The 17,895-nt window shown below is 44.8% G+C and overlaps 2 protein-coding genes across 2 annotated transcripts; one reads left to right on the top strand and one right to left on the bottom strand.

The window, feature by feature from the left end:
- Nucleotides 1–9,933: 9,933 nt before the first annotated feature.
- LOC101762549 (UPF0481 protein At3g47200) lies at nt 9,934–12,176 on the top strand. The gene is made up of 2 exons (XM_004980520.3): nt 9,934–10,618; nt 11,249–12,176. Exons 1-2 carry the CDS (start codon nt 10,007–10,009, stop codon nt 12,008–12,010), a joined length of 1,374 nt encoding a protein of 457 aa, XP_004980577.2. The 5' UTR covers nt 9,934–10,006; the 3' UTR covers nt 12,011–12,176.
- A 1,503-nt stretch (nt 12,177–13,679) lies between these two features.
- On the bottom strand, nt 13,680–15,068 carry LOC101768087 (acetylserotonin O-methyltransferase 3). Its single transcript, XM_004979352.2, has 2 exons — nt 14,224–15,068; nt 13,680–14,098 (listed from the first exon to the last, which is right to left on the bottom strand). The coding sequence occupies exons 1-2, from the start codon at nt 15,022–15,024 to the stop codon at nt 13,799–13,801; spliced, it is 1,101 nt and encodes a 366-aa protein (XP_004979409.1). The 5' UTR covers nt 15,025–15,068; the 3' UTR covers nt 13,680–13,798.
- Between the last annotated feature and the right edge of the window lie 2,827 nt (nt 15,069–17,895).

Here is a 17,895-nt window from a genome sequence, read left to right as displayed (position 1 = left end):
CTTGTCCTCCCCGTGTTCGAGTTGAGTTCGAGTAAGGAGACTTTGCTAGACTTCGGCTATATTGCGGAATCCGTATGGGAATCATTTTGAAGTCAACTTGTGAAGTGACTAGGGTTGTGGCTTGTGTCGACTAATCCGAACCGAAGTCGAGTCCGAAGCGTAATCGAACTCTGTGTAGCTGACTTTGAAAATTTGGCTTTTCTCGACAAAATCTCCTATTTCTGTCTGCGGGAAGCTTTCATCGAGAGGTTTTTTCTCCTGGATGCTGATGATTTGATGCTGAAACGATCCAGTGCCATCGGCGATGTAGAGCTAAGATCCAAAAACAAAGGTTGCGCCTGCCTTGAAGGTGAAAGCAGGCTTGATAATGACATGTGCCATTGAGCTCGCGTAGAGAAACTCGGCGACTACCCCTACCTGGCGCGCCAGCTGTCGGTGTTTTAGACTGGCAACCCGCCTAGGGGGTACCCTAGGTGGTCTTTTGTGTGGTAAGTGCCATCGAGAATCAAGGAGTCAATGGTGACGCAAGGAACACAATTTAGATAGGTTCGGGCTGCTAGATCGTGTAATACCCTACGTCCTGTGTGTTGATTGTATTGAACTTGGGTGAGTTGAGGGAGTTGTCTTTGAGGGGGGTCCCTGCCCGCCCTTATATAGTCGGGGGAGTAGGGTTACAAGCTAGAATCCTAGTCGGGTACAGTTACAGAGTTCTACTCGGTGTAGACATAGTAGTTTCCATACGTATACCTAACTAGGCTTCGGGAATCCGAGTGGGATACGCTTTGCTGCGTAGCCCCCAAGTCTTGATTTCGTCCGAGTACGCCCCTTAGTGGGCCGCACAGGGCCTACTCGCGGGCCTGGGATGCATGCCCGACAGGAGGGAGGGGTGCATGTGTGCATGGGGGCGGAGGCGAGGTGCGTGAGCTATAGTATAGGAGCTAATTAATTAGAGACTCTAGCCTGGGGTAATCTTACCGAAAGGGCAAGAAGGGCGGCAGTTGATGGGGTATAGCACCCACTCTCTTGAGACGTGGGCTTTGCTAAGACACTGTAGTACTAGGGGGCTGTTATGCTCTCCTACGGCTCCGAAAACCTTAATGGGTTACCAATTACTAGGGAATCTTTGTAAAGGTCTCGTAGCGTCCCTATGCAATCACACCTCGGAAGTGTAGTATGGTGCCTACCTAGCACCGCGTGGTTGGGTTCAAAGTTCTCTGAACTTTTACGTGACTTGTGGGTAAAAATGTACAACCTCTGCGGAGTGTAAAATTGATATATCAGGCGTGCTCATGGTTAAGAGCGTCCTGAACCCTCACATGATTAATTAAACTTGAAGATGGATTAAATCATTATTCTGGTTAGCTCCTGTGGCCTTGTTGACTACCAACCATAAGTGTACTCACCCTTGCTTAGTGCTGCTCGGAAGAAGAAGGTATGTGAAGTCTTCTGAAGATGGTGCTGAGTTCTAGGAGTACGCAACCCCCAGTCGAGTGCCTGTGAAGTTTGGAGCCTCCGTTTCCAAGATTAAAGTTGTATTTCTCTGATAGTCTTGTAAGTACCTTTTTGCATCTTTTTACATGATATTGTTGTTGTTATTCACTTATGACGTCACTATATGTATAAAACTTGATCCTGGCACACATATAGGTAACACTTGGTTTTGTTTTAAAACCGGGTGTGACAATCAACCGGGACTAAAAGTGAGTTCTCCACCAGAGACAATTTCTGGCACTTTGACATTAGAAGCACATAATCAACTCCATTGTAAAGAGAAAAGTGCGCACGATCAAACTTGTTTATGGTGCTGTTGCTAGGGAGGCAAGTGTGTTCAGACTCGATAATCTCACTTAATTAGTTTGTTTTTCATTTTTTACTTTCATTGCAAATTTTACTTTTGCCGCACTTTACTCTTATTGCTTGCTGACCATTATTCAAAAACACAAAAATATAGTAGTACTTTATATCCTGAAAAAAGTTGTAAAACTTTATAGCATAAGGGCAAAATTGTCTTAATTCGTAGAAGGTATATGATATTTCATGGTCAACTGAATAGTGTAGTGGTACTTTTTAAAACCTAAAGCAAGTTGATCAAGTGGTGTATTTGGAAGAGACAATAAAGACCTGATTTCAGTAATCATTAGGAGAATCAAATGGGAGTACAGATGGATTGATGTTAGGAAATTACATCAAATGAAGTTGCACAATAATGGGTGACCATCCCATTGGCAAATATTGAAAAATATGAAAAGTTTGAAATGGAAACTTAAGTGTCTAGCTGTTGGCCTGTGGTTCACGCACGGCCACGCTATTTATTCAGAAAATAACAAGGCGCGTAACGATGCCTGCAACTAGCTAGTCTGATCAAGTTGCATGCAGCTGATCGATGAGCTCGGAAGCTTCCCGGCCCGTCCACACAGACTAAACAGTGAACATGCCGCTCAGCACGAGGTTGTGCCCATTGACGCTCTTGCCATATATAGTCCGACGCCAGGAACACCGCCGCGTCGGTCGCGTCGGCCACTTATTTCACCGGCCGTTTGGTCATGTACTCACCGATCATATGAAGCCGCTGCTGGGCATCTGCTGCTGGCTTAAATAGAAGTTTCTGCCCTCTCTGCATCGCAGGGATCCAATGAACAAGCACAGAAAATATATGTCAAACCAAACTGGATCTGCACGTGCCATTTCTTTTTTCTGAGATTCGATCTTCAAAGGCATCAACTGGTGGCTCTCATTTCTTATATTAATTCAGACTTCAGCAAGTCTTCGTTCCCTGTATACTTACTGACATCATCCAAGTCTTCTCTTGGGATCGGCGCGGCGCGTAATTTCGTGGTACAATCTGGATCAAATCGCATGCAATGTCTGCATTTCATCATTATGAAGTTTAGCAAGACGCAAAGAAAGAAAGTCAAATGAACTACCAAGTCTTTCATATATCATACTGCCGACAGCTGACGTAGTGAGTAGTGACTAATGATGATGACCTCAGCTGCATCTCGTGGTATAGTACCCTCTAGATGTAGAATTCTTGATGAAATCACGCTTTATCAGGCACACATAACTCTCAAGTTTCATGGTAGTATAGCAACGTAACTTCAACAATTAAATACAAAAAAAATGATTAGTTATTATTAATAGTTTTATTTTACATACTTTCATATCATCCTATAACACCTTGTCCTTCAGGAAATGGTAAATATGCTCACACACGTACTATCCACATAAATTATTCCCTTTTTCCTATCTCAAACATTTTAGTGGAAAAAATAAGTTATGAAATATCCGTGTTATAGAATATACAAAATGTGCAAATTCAATCTATAACCCTTGCACAGAGATGAAACACGTAGCAGAGCCGGCGGACGCAGTATTTGCTGAACACTACAAGGACTATAGAGGCTTACTACCTTCAATAGGCAGGAGGGACGGCCTCACCTATGGCCGTGACCTCAAAGAGCTCCCATTAGTCGTCATCACCCTCCTCTTCCCATCGCTCTTGTTTAATTATTATTCCCTAATAGAAATAGATGCCTGGTGCCCTTGACGAGGATCAACATTCTTGGCAAGTCCGATGGATCCGCCCGTCGGGTAGTGATGTTTTCTTTTGTTCAGAAGAGACTCCTCGCTCCAAACTCGATCGTCAACAAATCTACTCGCTCAATCTTGTTCGATCAACGTACCAACTTCCACCAGAAAACAAGCAGTGTACTAATGGCACATTCAGCTGGAAAGAATCTCTCTGCCGTCCTCTTACTCGTCGCCATAGCCGCCGTTGCGGGTACGTACACGCGTGCACATGCATCAACTACGTACATGTTGCAAAGCCGCGATCGATGTCGTTTGATCAATCTTTCTTTAAGCTAGCTAAAAGTTGTTCTGTTGCATAAATGGACGTTCATGCCTGCACAGGTCGGATCCATGCAGCAGAGTCGGCGTCGGTGGACCATCGTCCTTGCAAGGATCACCTGAGTGCCAATTATAAAGGGCTGTGCCTTGCAATGATCAACAACAACGAATGCGACCGTGTATGCTTAGACGAAAGCAGCGACAATATGTTCGGCTCCTGTGGCTTTTTGCAGTGCTGGTGCCAAATAAAGCAGATGCACATCTGAGACTGTTGCTGCTGCTAGCGCTCCGATCCTCACCTGAACAAACTATCCGATCCATGCATCATCCCAGCCCCGGCCCTCGTGTAATTATAATATATAACACTGTATGCTTGCAAGCTGTTTGTTTTCTTTTTTTTCCCAGTAATCTCACTGGTAAATCCACCTTTAGCAACATCCGTTGCCTTGAAGTGTTCATGGTCAAAAGAACTTCTTGATTATTTGGAGAATGCAATAGCTAATTTGGATTTGGAAGCAGATAATTCTCTAAGCAAGATGCAAGAAAAAGCCAATGAGGTTCCACCAATTTCTATTGATTGTACTACAAACACATTCAGAGGTAAAATATCATTTAGAATTCCTCGGGTGGTAAAAGGCCCAAAGAGTAAATGAGGGACCATCTCCCTTGAAAAGAATAAAGGAAAGGAAAAAAGTGGTAAAGAGAAAGGTATTGATCATGCCCATTCTATGATGTTTTTCCCTTTTTGATGCTTGTATAGTTAACTTCGTATGTTTGAATATAGGGCAAGATTCAATAAATGCAGCAAATAATAGATATGAAGGATATGAAGGTGCTAACCTAGAGCAATTTATCGTAAGTCATATGACTTGACTATATTCACTTTTCATATTTGATTTGCTTACATGCAACTTTTTATGAACAGTTTCATATTCTATGATACAGGATCTTAACGATGGTAGCATTGATGCTAGCAGCACAATGCAACTTTGCAAATGATGTGTATGGGCCATCTTCATCCATGGTCGCTCTTTTGAACCAAGAAGAATATGCTAATACTACGATGCCACACTTTAACATGCATGGCAGTTCTTCTACCATGGGTGCTCCTTATATCGAAGGAGGATATACAAATCTCTTACTAGGAGTTGATTGATCTGCCACATTACAGCCAACTATTATGAAATTAAATTTTGATGGAGTGCTAAAAGATGATGGAGTGCCAAATATAGAAAACATGTAACCTTTGTGTGAAAATATGTAATCATTCCATATTTGTATTTTTGTTAGATTGCAGATAAATTCCTATTGAGGACATCCAGGCTTATATTACAGTCTCATTTTTAGAGCACATCCAAACTTTTTTTTCAGAACCTTCCAATTATATTTATATGTTCCGATGTTTAGCCTTTGTAGTTTAAAACCACCAAATGAGATATACAGAATAAATTTCACAATATGCATCTATACTGTATTTCAGATCCTCCTCCAAATGAGAGATACAAACTCAATTCTTCATAACATCCATATTTATTTCATAACAATCTCTTTTCTTAACACATCCATACATTGAAGAATTTGATAACTACCTGTACAAACTCTTTATGTTTAGCACATCCATACATTGTACGTTTTAACTACACTATGCATCCGAATAGAACAGTATGATGCCCTTGTCATGTTCCTTCCAGAACTGCAGCATATTGCTTCACTGCACACCATCTTCACCTCTGAAATAATTCATCACTCCTTTCATCTGCATCTGAATTTTGTACTTTCATTTTCTTGTGAGATGAAACACAAACAAAAAAGACTCATGTATGTGAAAGATTGCTCATGGTACAGACAATAGCCATATGAAGATTCAAGATAGCAACAATCTAGGAGATATGAACAGGACTGGCATTTATTTGGATGCACAAGTTTGTACAGAAAGCTTGTATGATGGAATCAAATATTTACCGGGGCACAGAAATACCACAACTGTAAGACAATAGGACATACATAGGGACTAAAATACCATGACTGTGAAACCTATTATTCTTAGCATCTACAATGGACAAAGACATATGCGGAAAGTAAAATTCATGAATAACTGACCGGGAAAAAAAGTACCTATGTGGGCACAATTGGTCCATCCACCTGTGTGGTCTGCATCAACTGAACAACATCAATGTCCTAATGTACCACATAGAACAAATCAAAAGGGCACTAAAATTAGTTCAAATTGAAGCATATAACCTTCTATGACCCAGTTGTAGGTTGAGGTGCCTGCTGGTGTAGTTGTGAGGGGGGAGCTAGTGGGCGAGGCGATTGTGGCGGCGAACGGTGAACCAGGGAGTGGAGGTGCCACTTCAAGAGGTCGGACAAGAGAACCATCGGTGGGTGAGGCAACTGCTTTGGCGGCGGAGGACGACAGAAGATGACGGAGGCCATGGTAGCGGAGGACGACGGGAGTTAGAGGTGTCTGCCGATGAGAACGGGGGTAGGTGGGGTGTGCGGATTGTGGCGGACCACAGCGGCGACGGCGGATGACGGGGGGTGTGCGGATTGCGACGGATGACTTGGTGGGACTTCTTGATCGGCTCCTGCAGAGGACCTTGCCAGGTTGCGGGTTTTGCTCGAAGCAAAAAGGAAATTACTCTTCTGCCTGTGAGTCCAGCGCTGCGAACCGCATCTTGCACATGCGAGTTGAGCGCTAGCTGCGAGCTGAGCTACGATTTCCAGGAATCGTGTGAGCCAAGCGTGATTGATCTCTACGGGAGGAAGCTTGCGAGCAGCAGGGCGTCCCATGCTTGTCCACGCGACAACCATCAGGTGTCGGACTGCATGGATGGAGCTTTGCAGCCTGGCTGCACGAAATGGTTCAGTATAGTATAGGAAAAGATAGTAATGGAAACCACAGAGTAGTTTTAGAACGAAGATGGGGCAATGGACAGTCTTTCGATAGGGGATCATATATTCATATCCATGGATCTTGTCTTGGTCATAGAGGGATCGGCTCATTGGGCGATGCTTTTCTTATTATGTTCTCATACAACCACACGAGCCAAAAAGATATGACCCTTCGGAGGTACCTATTATGTGAGGCAACCCCACTCACTAAACCCAGTAATCTTGCCTAAGGGTCTAAGACAAGAATAGATCACTAAGAGCATACCATACCGTCTGTGTCTGGCCGGCATTCGTAAATTCTGCCTCTCTGTAGTTTACAAACAAGGTTATATCCCCTATTTCTTCTTGTGATATTTTAATGGGTGTTCGGTGCACCTGGTCATTCATGCCCCTGGCTGTTCTATGGGTGAACTTATGGAATGCTGCTCAAGAGTATGGATCTACTAGGCCAGTAGCTCCTTTCTAGGAGGTTGGCTAGTCGACAGTGTGGGTAAAATTGCATAACTCTACGTCAATCAATACTTAAATCTGTCCAAATAGCCAAGGATCATGGTCATGTGATCATGATTCCAGTAAGACAAAGCCCCTTTGATAAGTCCTTGTAAACACTTTGGATGCGATAGCACTTTTGGGATATTATGGAACATAGTCCTCAGAGGCTCGGACTGGGCAGCAATATTTAGAATCTAGAGACCGGTAATAAAATTAGGGGATGTAATTGCTTATCTTGTTCTTTTCAAAATAGTCCTTTTTTCAAAATGCTAACCACTTTAATCACTATTTGCATGGTGAGATGTTTTACGCCTATGATTATGACTTTAAATCCTTATTCCTTGTTATATAACCAAATGTATCTAATTATTTTGTAATTGTTGAGACTAGCTGAGGACGAACTATAAGTATATTCATCTTGCTGAAGAACATTCATTGTTCAGGTATAGTTCCTTGGAGTGCTCGGGTAGAGAAGGTAAACTTATAGTCCATTTGCCATGTGGAGCGAGCACAAATTACGCTGCAATCAGCTACAGAAGTCAGAAGGCCGTATGCACCTTATTTTGCTTCATTCATAAAGCTTGTACATTGTTTGGATGCTATTTCGGTGTTTGTGCTTGTATCAGCTGGTGATACAGGTCAGCACGATGATTCCGTAAAGGGGTCCTACACCTTCATCATGATTCGTAAGACCCTAGAACACAAATTAGAAACACTATAAAAAATAAAACAAATTAGAAAAAGAAAAATACGACAGGCCCAAAGATGGAATGTGTTTTTACTAAAATCTAATCAGATAAAAACCTAAAACATTTGAGATGTACTCCCTCCGCCCCAAATTACTATTCATTTTGGATTTTCTAGATTCGTACATTTTGCTATGCATCTAGATATATTCTATATCTAGACACGTAACAAAGGTCATGTACTTCGAAAAACTAAAACAAATAGTAATTTGGGACGGAGGGAGTAGCGAGCAAGAATGCAACAAATCAAAGCATAACCCATTATATCTTAGATTTTCTTAGAAAATTACTATTCGTGCAATTAAATGTTCTATTGATATTTCAAAATTAGAAGATTTTGTGATGTCACACTAGTGTTCGATAGCACAAGGTGGGCAGAAGGATGCTCACTACTGGAAAACTGAGCATTGATCTTAGCCCTTAGTACCGGTTTGTTTTTGATTCGGTACTAATGTGAGCACTACTACTGGGTCTATCGGATAGCTCCTTAGAAGCCCCCTGTGACCCTTTTAATGCCAGTTGGGGGCTCCAATCGATACTAAAGGTCACCCAGCCTCCACCTGGTACTACCTTTAGTACCGGTTTGAACCCCTAACCGGTACTAAAGGGGCCTTATCTCCTCCGCCTGGTGGCCTCACCGGCCCATCTTAATTATCTTCTGCCCGGCCCCCTCTGCCTTATCTCTTCCCCTTCGCCTGCACACAATCCTCTCCCTTCCTCTCTCTCTGGCCTCTCCTCTCACCACCACCCACTATGCTCCCTTCCCCCCTCTGCCTCCCCTCCCCTCCCCCCTCCGCTCGCAACTCACCAGCAATGAGGAGCAGCGGCGGGGCGGATCGGCGGGCGATGGCGGGCACATGCTGTAGCACGGATCTGTAGGCGGCGTAGGGCTGCGGGAGGGTGTGGCGTGAGGGCTACAGGAGGGCAGCAGCGGTGGCAGTGTGGGAGGGCAGCAGGAGGGCCGGGTAGGAGGGCGGGGGCAGCGGGAGGGTGGGGCGGGGGCTGGCGGCGGGATTCTTTTTTTTAATTTTTAATAGTTCTTTAGTACTGGTTATTTGACGCGGTTTTAGTATCGAAGTAGCAATATCGGTTGCACAACCGTTACTAAAGTGAGGTTAGGAACCGGTATAAATGGCTTTCCCCAATAGTGGCTTCAGCCTTTGGATCGGAGTGACCAGTAGGCCCATGGTTGGTGACACCGCCAGCGGTCTAGCATTCTAGATTACCAGAGTCCACAGATCCAGAGCATGCGGCAGGAGATGTTAGGTGGAAAAAACGTAGGAACATATAATGAAATTTCGTTGCTCCTACGTAATGAAATTTTCGGTTCGCCCACAGTGGGACCAAATGAAAAGGAAAAATGTAGGATCCACGTTCAGCTGTTGTTGCTAACTGAACATAGTACCCTTCGTGTAGTCTGTGAACGTGTTGGACATGCGAAGCCGCCGAAGCGAAACTTCATCTCTGGCTCTCCGAAAGCAAGACGCAGCAGCCATATGGCATGGCGCAAACAGACGACAGACCACTTGTTGCGCGGGAGCCCACACCGTATAACGTTTTCGAGCCCAGGCATCGCTGGTCAGTCAATTTGTTCGTTGCTCCTACGTAATGAAATTTCGGGTTTGCCCGTAGTTGGGAAAGAAAGAGGAAAATGTTGGAACCATAAACAGTGTTCCATGTGCAGCTGCTGTTGCTAGCTGAACAAATAATGGTACGCGTTGTACATGCCAAGAGAAACTTCGTCTCTGACTCTCTGAAAGCAATATATGGACAAACAGACGACAGACCACTTGTTGCGCGGGAGCCCACACACCTTCTATGTTTTCGAGCCCCGGTATCCCCGGGTCAGTCAATTTGTTCGTTTCTAGGCCGGATAACAGTTCCCAAAATGCAGGGAACAACAGGAACAACGACCGCGGGAAGCTTTTTCCGCACGAAAAAAATATGTTCGAGCAGTCCTATAAGTGGGCGCGCAAGAGATCAAACGGAGGGAATGCCGGCCTGTGCGAGCAGAGAAGAAGCTGATGATGATGAAGAAGACTACGGTAAGAGTGGATAATAACGAGCTCTGTAGCAGCTGGGTGGTGGATATGGAGAAACTGCTACCAGGCACCGGCCCGTCAGAGGAGGCGGCACGATGGGGCAAGCCGTCCATCTACCGGGTGCCGGAGCATCTCAAGAGCTTTACCAACAAAAGTGCCTACATGCCGTGCCTGGTTTCCCTGGGCCCCTTCCACCACGGTAAGCCTGAGCTGCTTCCCATGGAGGAGCACAAACGCCGGGCGGTGCTGCACCTGGTCAAGCGCTCCGCCGGCAAGTCGCTCCGCGACTTCGTCGATGCGGTCGAGGAGATGGCGGATCAGCTGCTGGAAGCCTACCATGGCCTCGATGAGAAATGGCGTGGGGCGAGCAGAGGTCGCTTCGTCGAGATGATGGTCATGGATGGGTGCTTCTTGCTAGAGCTCATGTCGGAGAATGGAAGGCAGGGGGACTATGCGCCCAATGATCCCATCTTCAGCGACCACGGTAACCATGTTTTGTGGCCGGGCTTCCGGTCCGACATGATCGTGATGGAAAACCAGTTGCCTCTGATCGTTCTACAAAGGCTTTTAGCCGTGCAGCTTGGAACTACTCCGGTGAGTATTTAGTAGTCTTTGTACTGTTATTTCATTATTATCGCTATTTTATTAGTTGTTTATTTGTGGTTGATCTAGAGATTGAAATTCGAGTACTCCCTCCGTTCCAATTTATAGGTTATTTTAACTTTTCTAGACGCATAATATTATTATGCATCTACACATATGGTATATCCGAGTGTATAATAAAGTCTATAAATCTAATAAAACTACCTATAATTTGGGACAGAGGGAGTATGTTGTTAGAAAAAAAAAATCTTTTCAAGTTTGCAGTGGGTATTTATTTCTGGCCTGAAATGAATTTTCTTGCACAACTCATGAAATGTTTAGACGTAGAGATGGATACCGATCCAAATCCTACCATAATAACTGAATCGAATCATTTCTTATCGTTGCATTATACTTCCTCCATCCCAAAATGTATTTATTTTCATTTTTCTAGATATATCTAGACATACAGTATATATGTAGTTGCATATCAAAAGTTATATGTTTAGAAAAGTCAAAACGAATAGTAATCTGATACGGAGGGAGTATATTCTCCAAACCTTAGGAATAACGTACGAAGTGCAACAAGGCAACATCTATACGTTGTTCTTACTATCTACTCCATCTCAATCATTACCACAGAGTGCTGCGGACATCAACGAAATGGTAGTGCGTTATCTGCACTATTTCTCGTGCGATGAAGGTCCTGCCAATGATGAATATCTTGGCAAGCTAGGCCTCCATCCGTTCGAAATTTTACATAGAACCCTATGTGGCCCCCGTGCACACCACGAAGACCGTCCGGATTCAGACTCGTCCGTGTACGTGGATCCCATATGCATGCCATCTGCCGTGGAGCTCAGCGAGGCAGGGATCCATTTCAAGAAATGCACTCACTTCATCAATGACATTGACTTCAAAAATGGCGTGCTGAGCATGCCAGTAATCGAGGCCTACGGGGACACGGAGAAACTCTATCTGAATCTGCTCGCCTTCGAGCAGGTTCACCCAGACATAGGGTACCAAGTGCTGTCCTACGTAGCCTTCGTGGTCAATCTGATTAAATCGGAAAGAGATGTCGCGCTGCTCAGGTCCAAAGAGCTCATCAAGAACTTTTGGGGCAGCGACGACAAGGAGTTGGCAGAGATGTTAAACACCGTGGGCAAGGCATCACTGATGCACCCGTCCACCAAGCTGATCGTCGTGCAAAAGAATGTGAACACCCACTGCGCCAAACACTGGAACGCCCACTACGCCAAACACTTGAACAAGTGGGGAGCCAACTTCGTGCATAGCTACATGAGCAACCCATGGGTGTTCATCTCGCTCGTTGCCGCCGTCATCCTACTCATGGCCACCTTGCTGCAAACTGTCTACACTGTCCTCCCCTTTTACAAGAGTTAGCAGTAAGCATGTGGCTATGCGTGACTGTATCTATATTGCACCCGTGGACTAGTATTGTTTTTTCATTCCATTATTTATCGAGCATAGTCATTGTCTAAAGGTACACTGTAATTTTTATTCAGTTATGACAAATTTTGGTACCCATTACTCTGTATATATGCCTTTTCATGTATGTTCATGTTTTTTTCCATTTGCATCACACCTCCATTTAGTTGAAACATTACCTTGAGCTATATCCACTATTGCAAAGCATCTCATCCGTGCCGGTGCAAAAACCTCTTTCGATTATGCCTACCAGTAGAAAATTGCATTGACATGAATAATGGATTATGCCTACCGGCTTTGGGCTCAATTTGGCCCAGACTTGGTCCACCTCTTATTAATAGTAAATAGACAGCAAAACTCGTTGAACCCCATTATTTCATTTTTTTCATATGCTTCATATTTTCTAGGAATTGGAGGCCGGAATATAGTCGATAACGAACGTCGACAACCTTTCCATTGTTGTCATTGTAACGACCCTAGTACGTGCCCTCCGAATCATGTCCAGTACAACGTATCAGAAGTGATATGGACCAATATTCTTACATGCTTGTGATAAGAGAGGATTCAAGCTGGCTGATATCGAGCTTAGATCAAAATGGCCCTACATGCATACAAAACATCATTAACAACAAGAATTGAAAATCCACAACTAAAGTCTAAAGTCATAACAATATTATCGATGTTATTATACTAGTTGTGACATTCTCTTGGTGATCAAAGCCACATCCTCTTCACCTTCCTCAAGGGCTTTCATTTGAAAATAGCTAAAGTCGCGGATGAAATACACAATGTCCGATCCTCAAGCACTTTCAGTGCCCGTTGCACAACAGATATTTCGGGTATCATATTGACATGGCGATCTATTACCACTAACCTCAATAGTCATATTCCAACCTTCCCTTACTTGAATTTAGAATCATAGTGTGGCTTTTTTGAAGTCATCGTCTTTTGTCTCATTCACTATGGGATCTAAACTGCCTATCATATCGCTGCCATCCGATCGAATCAATCACCTATAACTGTGCTTTAGGAACTGATCGAATCAATCTATACTATGGCTAGCATACTATGTAATTCGTGGTGATATATACAAACAACTTACAAAGAAAATACAAATTACGAACGATTTTTATTACTATATTCGGTGAACCCGTGCCTTACTCACAGTCTCTTAGCGCCATGAAAGGGACGACGTCAGGCTATTGTGGACACCTGGTGCTAACGCAAGTGCAGGGGCCAGGATTCCCCGGCTGCTAATAGCTTGACCTACAGGTGTGCGTCACCATGGCCCCCCTTGCTGCCCACTACGCGCCCCCTCGCAGCCTGCCGCTGCCACCAAGACGGTGGGGATGCCTTGACCCAGCAGTGCCACCGATGGCGCCCAGTCGTCGACCATGCGCACCACCTCTGCCATGGCCCCCTCGATGGGTGGTTCCCTCTCCACGACCAATACCACCTCCATATAACTAGTTGAAACGTTTGGTACCAGGATCACTGCCGGACAGAATTAGTTACAGCAACATATAATTGCATTTATTGACTTTATATACTCCAAAGACAACAAAGCTCGATGAACTCACACCGAAATAAAACATTCAAAGAAAAAGACAACTACATGCGCGCTAATGAAGTATTGAGGCAGCTAGCAGCACGCTTATTTAGCTATTACTGAACGCAGCTGGAATCACATTATTATATGTCACTGGAGTTCATCATGTAGGCAAGCTTTTTTCCGTTCAACTTTTAAGGGTAAACCTCGATAACCGAAATAGGGCCCATCACTGGAGTGATTTTGTAGTCGCTGAATCCAGCATCGGTGAAGATGTTCTTCCACTCGTGCTCCTCTCGTCCGATGCCGCTGATGCAGGTGAGGAACAAGCTGTGCATCTCTTCTGTCTCGGCAACATTTGTGTCACGAGGTCCGGACCCCAGCACCATCTCCGTGATTATCACCTTTCCTCCAGCATCTCTTGCAGGAATGGCGTCCTTGCAATGCTTAAGAATCTTGACGCAATTGTTGTCGTCCCAACAATGCAAAACATACTAAAACCAAAAGAGAAAATGTTAGTGTTTTTGTCGAGGAAAAGTTATAATACGCACGCATGTTAGTGGTCAAGATTTGAGCAAAATGGTGAAGATCTATTTAGAAGACATACACACACGCATACCTTGAGCAAAACAGCATCCGCTGGCGGAATGGACTCGAACATGTCGCCGGCGACGAACTGCACGTCGCCACCAGCGTCAGGGGTGTCGGCGACGACGTGAGGGAGATCCATCACGGCGCACCTGACGTTCGGGAAAGCCGCGGCGATGGCCTTGGCGAACGAGCCGTGGCCGCCGCCGACGTCGACCAGCGAGGTCAGCCTGCGGAAGACGTCGCCGTGGCCGCCCAGGACGGCCTCGATCAGGAGCCGGCTCTCGGCGAAGGCCGCGCCGTTCATGGTCTCGTCGTCGGCGTTCGCCGGGTCCCACCGGGAGCGGCCGTGCGTAAGCTCGAAGAGCGACTTGGGCGCCTCCGGCGCCGGCGCGGTCCGGAGCCACGCCGGCATGTCGAAGAACGGGGAGAGGGAAACGGGGCCGTCCCCGAAGCGCACGATGTTGGACAGGCCGCGCGGGCCGACGACAAGGCTGGACGCCGCGGTGAGCGTGTACGCGGCCGCCGCCTCGCCACCGCCGTCCGCAACGGCGGCGGCGGTGGCGCCGAACAGCCCCGACGTGGTCAGCAGCTTCATCAGGCACCGCAGGTCGGGGAGCCTGGCCTCGTGCACCCCGGTGTCGGCGGCGATGTCCGCGAGGGTGGCGGCGCCGCCGCGGCCGTGGATGGCGTCGGGGATGCCGAGCTCCACGGCGCATTTGAGCGCCATCGGCTTGATGTAGCTGAACACGTGGTGGTAGAGGAGGGCGAAAGCTTCGACCATGTCCTCCTCGTGAGAGCTCACTTCTTCGTGGTCATGGACGAGAGCCATTTCTTTCCTTTGATTGATGCGAACGAAGGCTACCTTTTGCCCTGTGGTTGTGTATACTGTGTAGTTGTGCTGCAGCTTTGGGTTTGGTAGCCAGTGCACACATACGCTGGTATTTATAGGGGATTTGTGATGGGCTCGTTTTTGTTTTAGTCTGACACATGCATGCCATAGTACTACGTGTACGAATTCCCCTCTCTTTTTTTTCCTGCGAGTCGACTGTCTGAACTCTTTTGTGCAATGGTCCATAATATTGACCTTCACGACTCTTTTGTTTAAAAACTTCGAAGTTTTTTTGCTACTTACGAATTTTTAGTTTTTGTTTACTTTTCAAGTTTGTAATGTAATCATATGCTTACATTTTTTTGGATAAATTACGTGTTCGATTATTCCGTATTTTATCTCATTTCACATTTGCATGGTTTGAATAATAACTTGAAAATTAAACGGTTGAATGCACTTTTTAAGATTTTAGTTGAATCTTAAAAATATTTGTGCTCACAAGAAAGTTGTATTTATTAGCTGAACATTAACTTCCACAATAAATTTGGCACTTGCATTTATTTCAATATTCACGTGAATTTTTTAGTTTTTAGTCACTAAATTATAACTCAGTCTTTACTGCAAGTTGGCCTATGATTTTCTTCATCTTCCTATCGGAACACATGACCCAGAGCCAGAGGTTGGGTATTCTTCTCTCTCTGTTTTCTTTTACATGGTGCAACGCATGAACGGCATTGCTTTGGAATTAAACATTCATTACCTGGCACTATGACAAATGAATTTTGTAGCCCGATTAGTTTAACTAATTGACGTACTGATAAACATATGGTACGTATTTTCCGCTAGTCACGAACTCAAGATACGGTTCATGTAGTCCATGTGTGCATGCACGCCATGCATGTTCCTTCCATGAGAGGGACACCTGTTTCCCATGGAAGAATGTGGTGGGTCAGAACTTTTCTACGGGCCTGTGGCCATTTCGGACCAGAACTAAGTGGACCGCCGCAAACATGAGCCCAGAGCCCAGGTGAGCGATAGAGAGGACTGAGCTCGATTGGTGCCAAGGTCTCGCCGCTGTGGCACGCCAGGGTTGATCGGTGAAAAAAATGGTGCACATGCGCCGTCCACCTTTGAAAGCACAGATAGAGTACGTTTCCCTGCGTGTGTAGGAGGACCATAGCATCCTAATCCCTTTTCCCTCCGGCTATGATCACACGTCTGAATTCTGATTTTTTTTTCCAGGATACCTTCAATTTTTGTGTGAGTTTTTATTTTATAATTTTACCACATTATACTCAATTACTCATTTGTTGTCAACGCTACAAATCAAAACTATCTGCAGCCTTACAGGCTTATTACAGGTTACGTTGAAGAAAAGAGCGGGAGCACGGACCGTATGTTCGAATCTAATGGGCCTCATAGGCCGAATCTCCTAATGGATCTGTTTTAAGGCAACGTTGCTCTTCGCCTCGTTAGTCGTTGGGGTCGAAAACCTTTGTCGTCAAGTAGCTCAACTGCTCGGGCAGTCCTTCAGGCATGGAAAAACTTGCATCAAGTAGAGACTCGATAGTCTAGTCCTTTTTGGAAGGGAAATTCTTGCGTCAGGTGGAACAAACTACCTACTAGGAAAGCTGCTTGCGAGTCATGTCATCAGCAAGTCAAGAAACACCTGCCCCGGGCGTGCATAACTTGACCCAAGGCCCATTCTCAGTCACGAATTACGGCAAGTGTTAGTCTTACACTGCTGGCAAGTGTTTTTTTAAACTAAACACTGCTGGCTAGTGTTTTTTTAAAAAAATAAACACTGCTGGCAAGTTAATAATCATCCGTTCATCGGAGAAGCCAAAGAGAACTTGGATTCAAATAACGCTATGAAATGTCCGATAAACCAACAAAGCCCATGTAACAAGCAGTCCATTTGTGGGCTAAGCCCAATCCAATTTGGGCTTTGGTCCATACTAAGACAAGTCAAAAGTCTGCTGAATAATCTACCAAACTTGAAAGAACGCTAGTGAGAAGGCAATGCTACTTTTCTTTTTGAAAATTTGAAAGCAATGTTACAAATAAGTCAATATTTATATGTTCCCTGTTCCATAAAGATTGCAATTTTTTTCAGATAGATTAGTGGTAGTGTGAAAAGATTTTCATACCCTCATTTATTTACCACATTCAATTAATTTTCACATTCAAATCAAATTCAAATTTGACCACTTAAGGCAGGTAGTTATGATCCAATTCCTATAATTTCACTCTTTTATGGATTTTTTAAATACCATGATCACACTTGCCAATGGATCACTATCGACACACACAAAGTGCAACATTTTTCATATCGGCGCTGCTAGCGCCACGTCCGATCCGGGCACTAGCCGTCGGACGGTGAGTCCTGCGTCGTTCATGCATCATGAGCCCCCTGCGCTAATGTCGGTCTTGCTAGAGAGCCACCGAGCGCTCTGCCCCTACGGCCCTACCCCTGCAGCCCGAGACAGATGGTTGGAGGGAATAAGAAGATGAAAGAATAGTTTATGGAACATCAAAAATTACATCTGCAACATTGAAAAACAATCTATAAAACATCAGAAAATCAACTTTTGCAGCTTCAAGAATACTTTAAGGAACTAGCTCATCACTGCAACATCAAGGAAAATATATTGCAACAGGAAAAAGAAGCTGCCGCAACATTCTAAACATTCTACTGCAACCTTAATGGCATCTCCATCTCTACCTATTCAACTGACATGTATAAGGAAACGAAATCAAATGCACTTTTCTTTAAAAAAACAGATGCACTTATGAAATATTGAGGAAAATCTATTGCAACAGTTCGCTAAAAGGTACTGCAACATCAAGATAGTATCCCTGCGACAAATC

Source organism: Setaria italica, chromosome VIII (genome assembly GCF_000263155.2).
Source record: "Setaria italica strain Yugu1 chromosome VIII, Setaria_italica_v2.0, whole genome shotgun sequence".
Classification (NCBI taxonomy): domain Eukaryota; kingdom Viridiplantae; phylum Streptophyta; class Magnoliopsida; order Poales; family Poaceae; genus Setaria; species Setaria italica.
This window is presented reverse-complemented; position numbering and strand designations above follow the sequence as displayed.

What these genes read in the sequence shown, in the direction of transcription:
- LOC101762549 (XM_004980520.3), top strand. Translation starts at nt 10,007, where the DNA reads ATGATGATGAAGAAGACTACGGTAAGAGTGGATAATAACGAGCTCTGT. An exon ending in TGCAGCTTGGAACTACTCCG is followed by an intron (nt 10,619 to 11,248) that starts GTGAGTATTTAG and finishes TCATTACCACAG; the next exon opens with AGTGCTGCGGACATCAACGA.
- LOC101768087 (XM_004979352.2), bottom strand. Translation starts at nt 15,024, where the DNA reads ATGGCTCTCGTCCATGACCACGAAGAAGTGAGCTCTCACGAGGAGGAC. An exon ending in CGGATGCTGTTTTGCTCAAG is followed by an intron (nt 14,099 to 14,223) that starts GTATGCGTGTGT and finishes TTTTGGTTTTAG; the next exon opens with TATGTTTTGCATTGTTGGGA.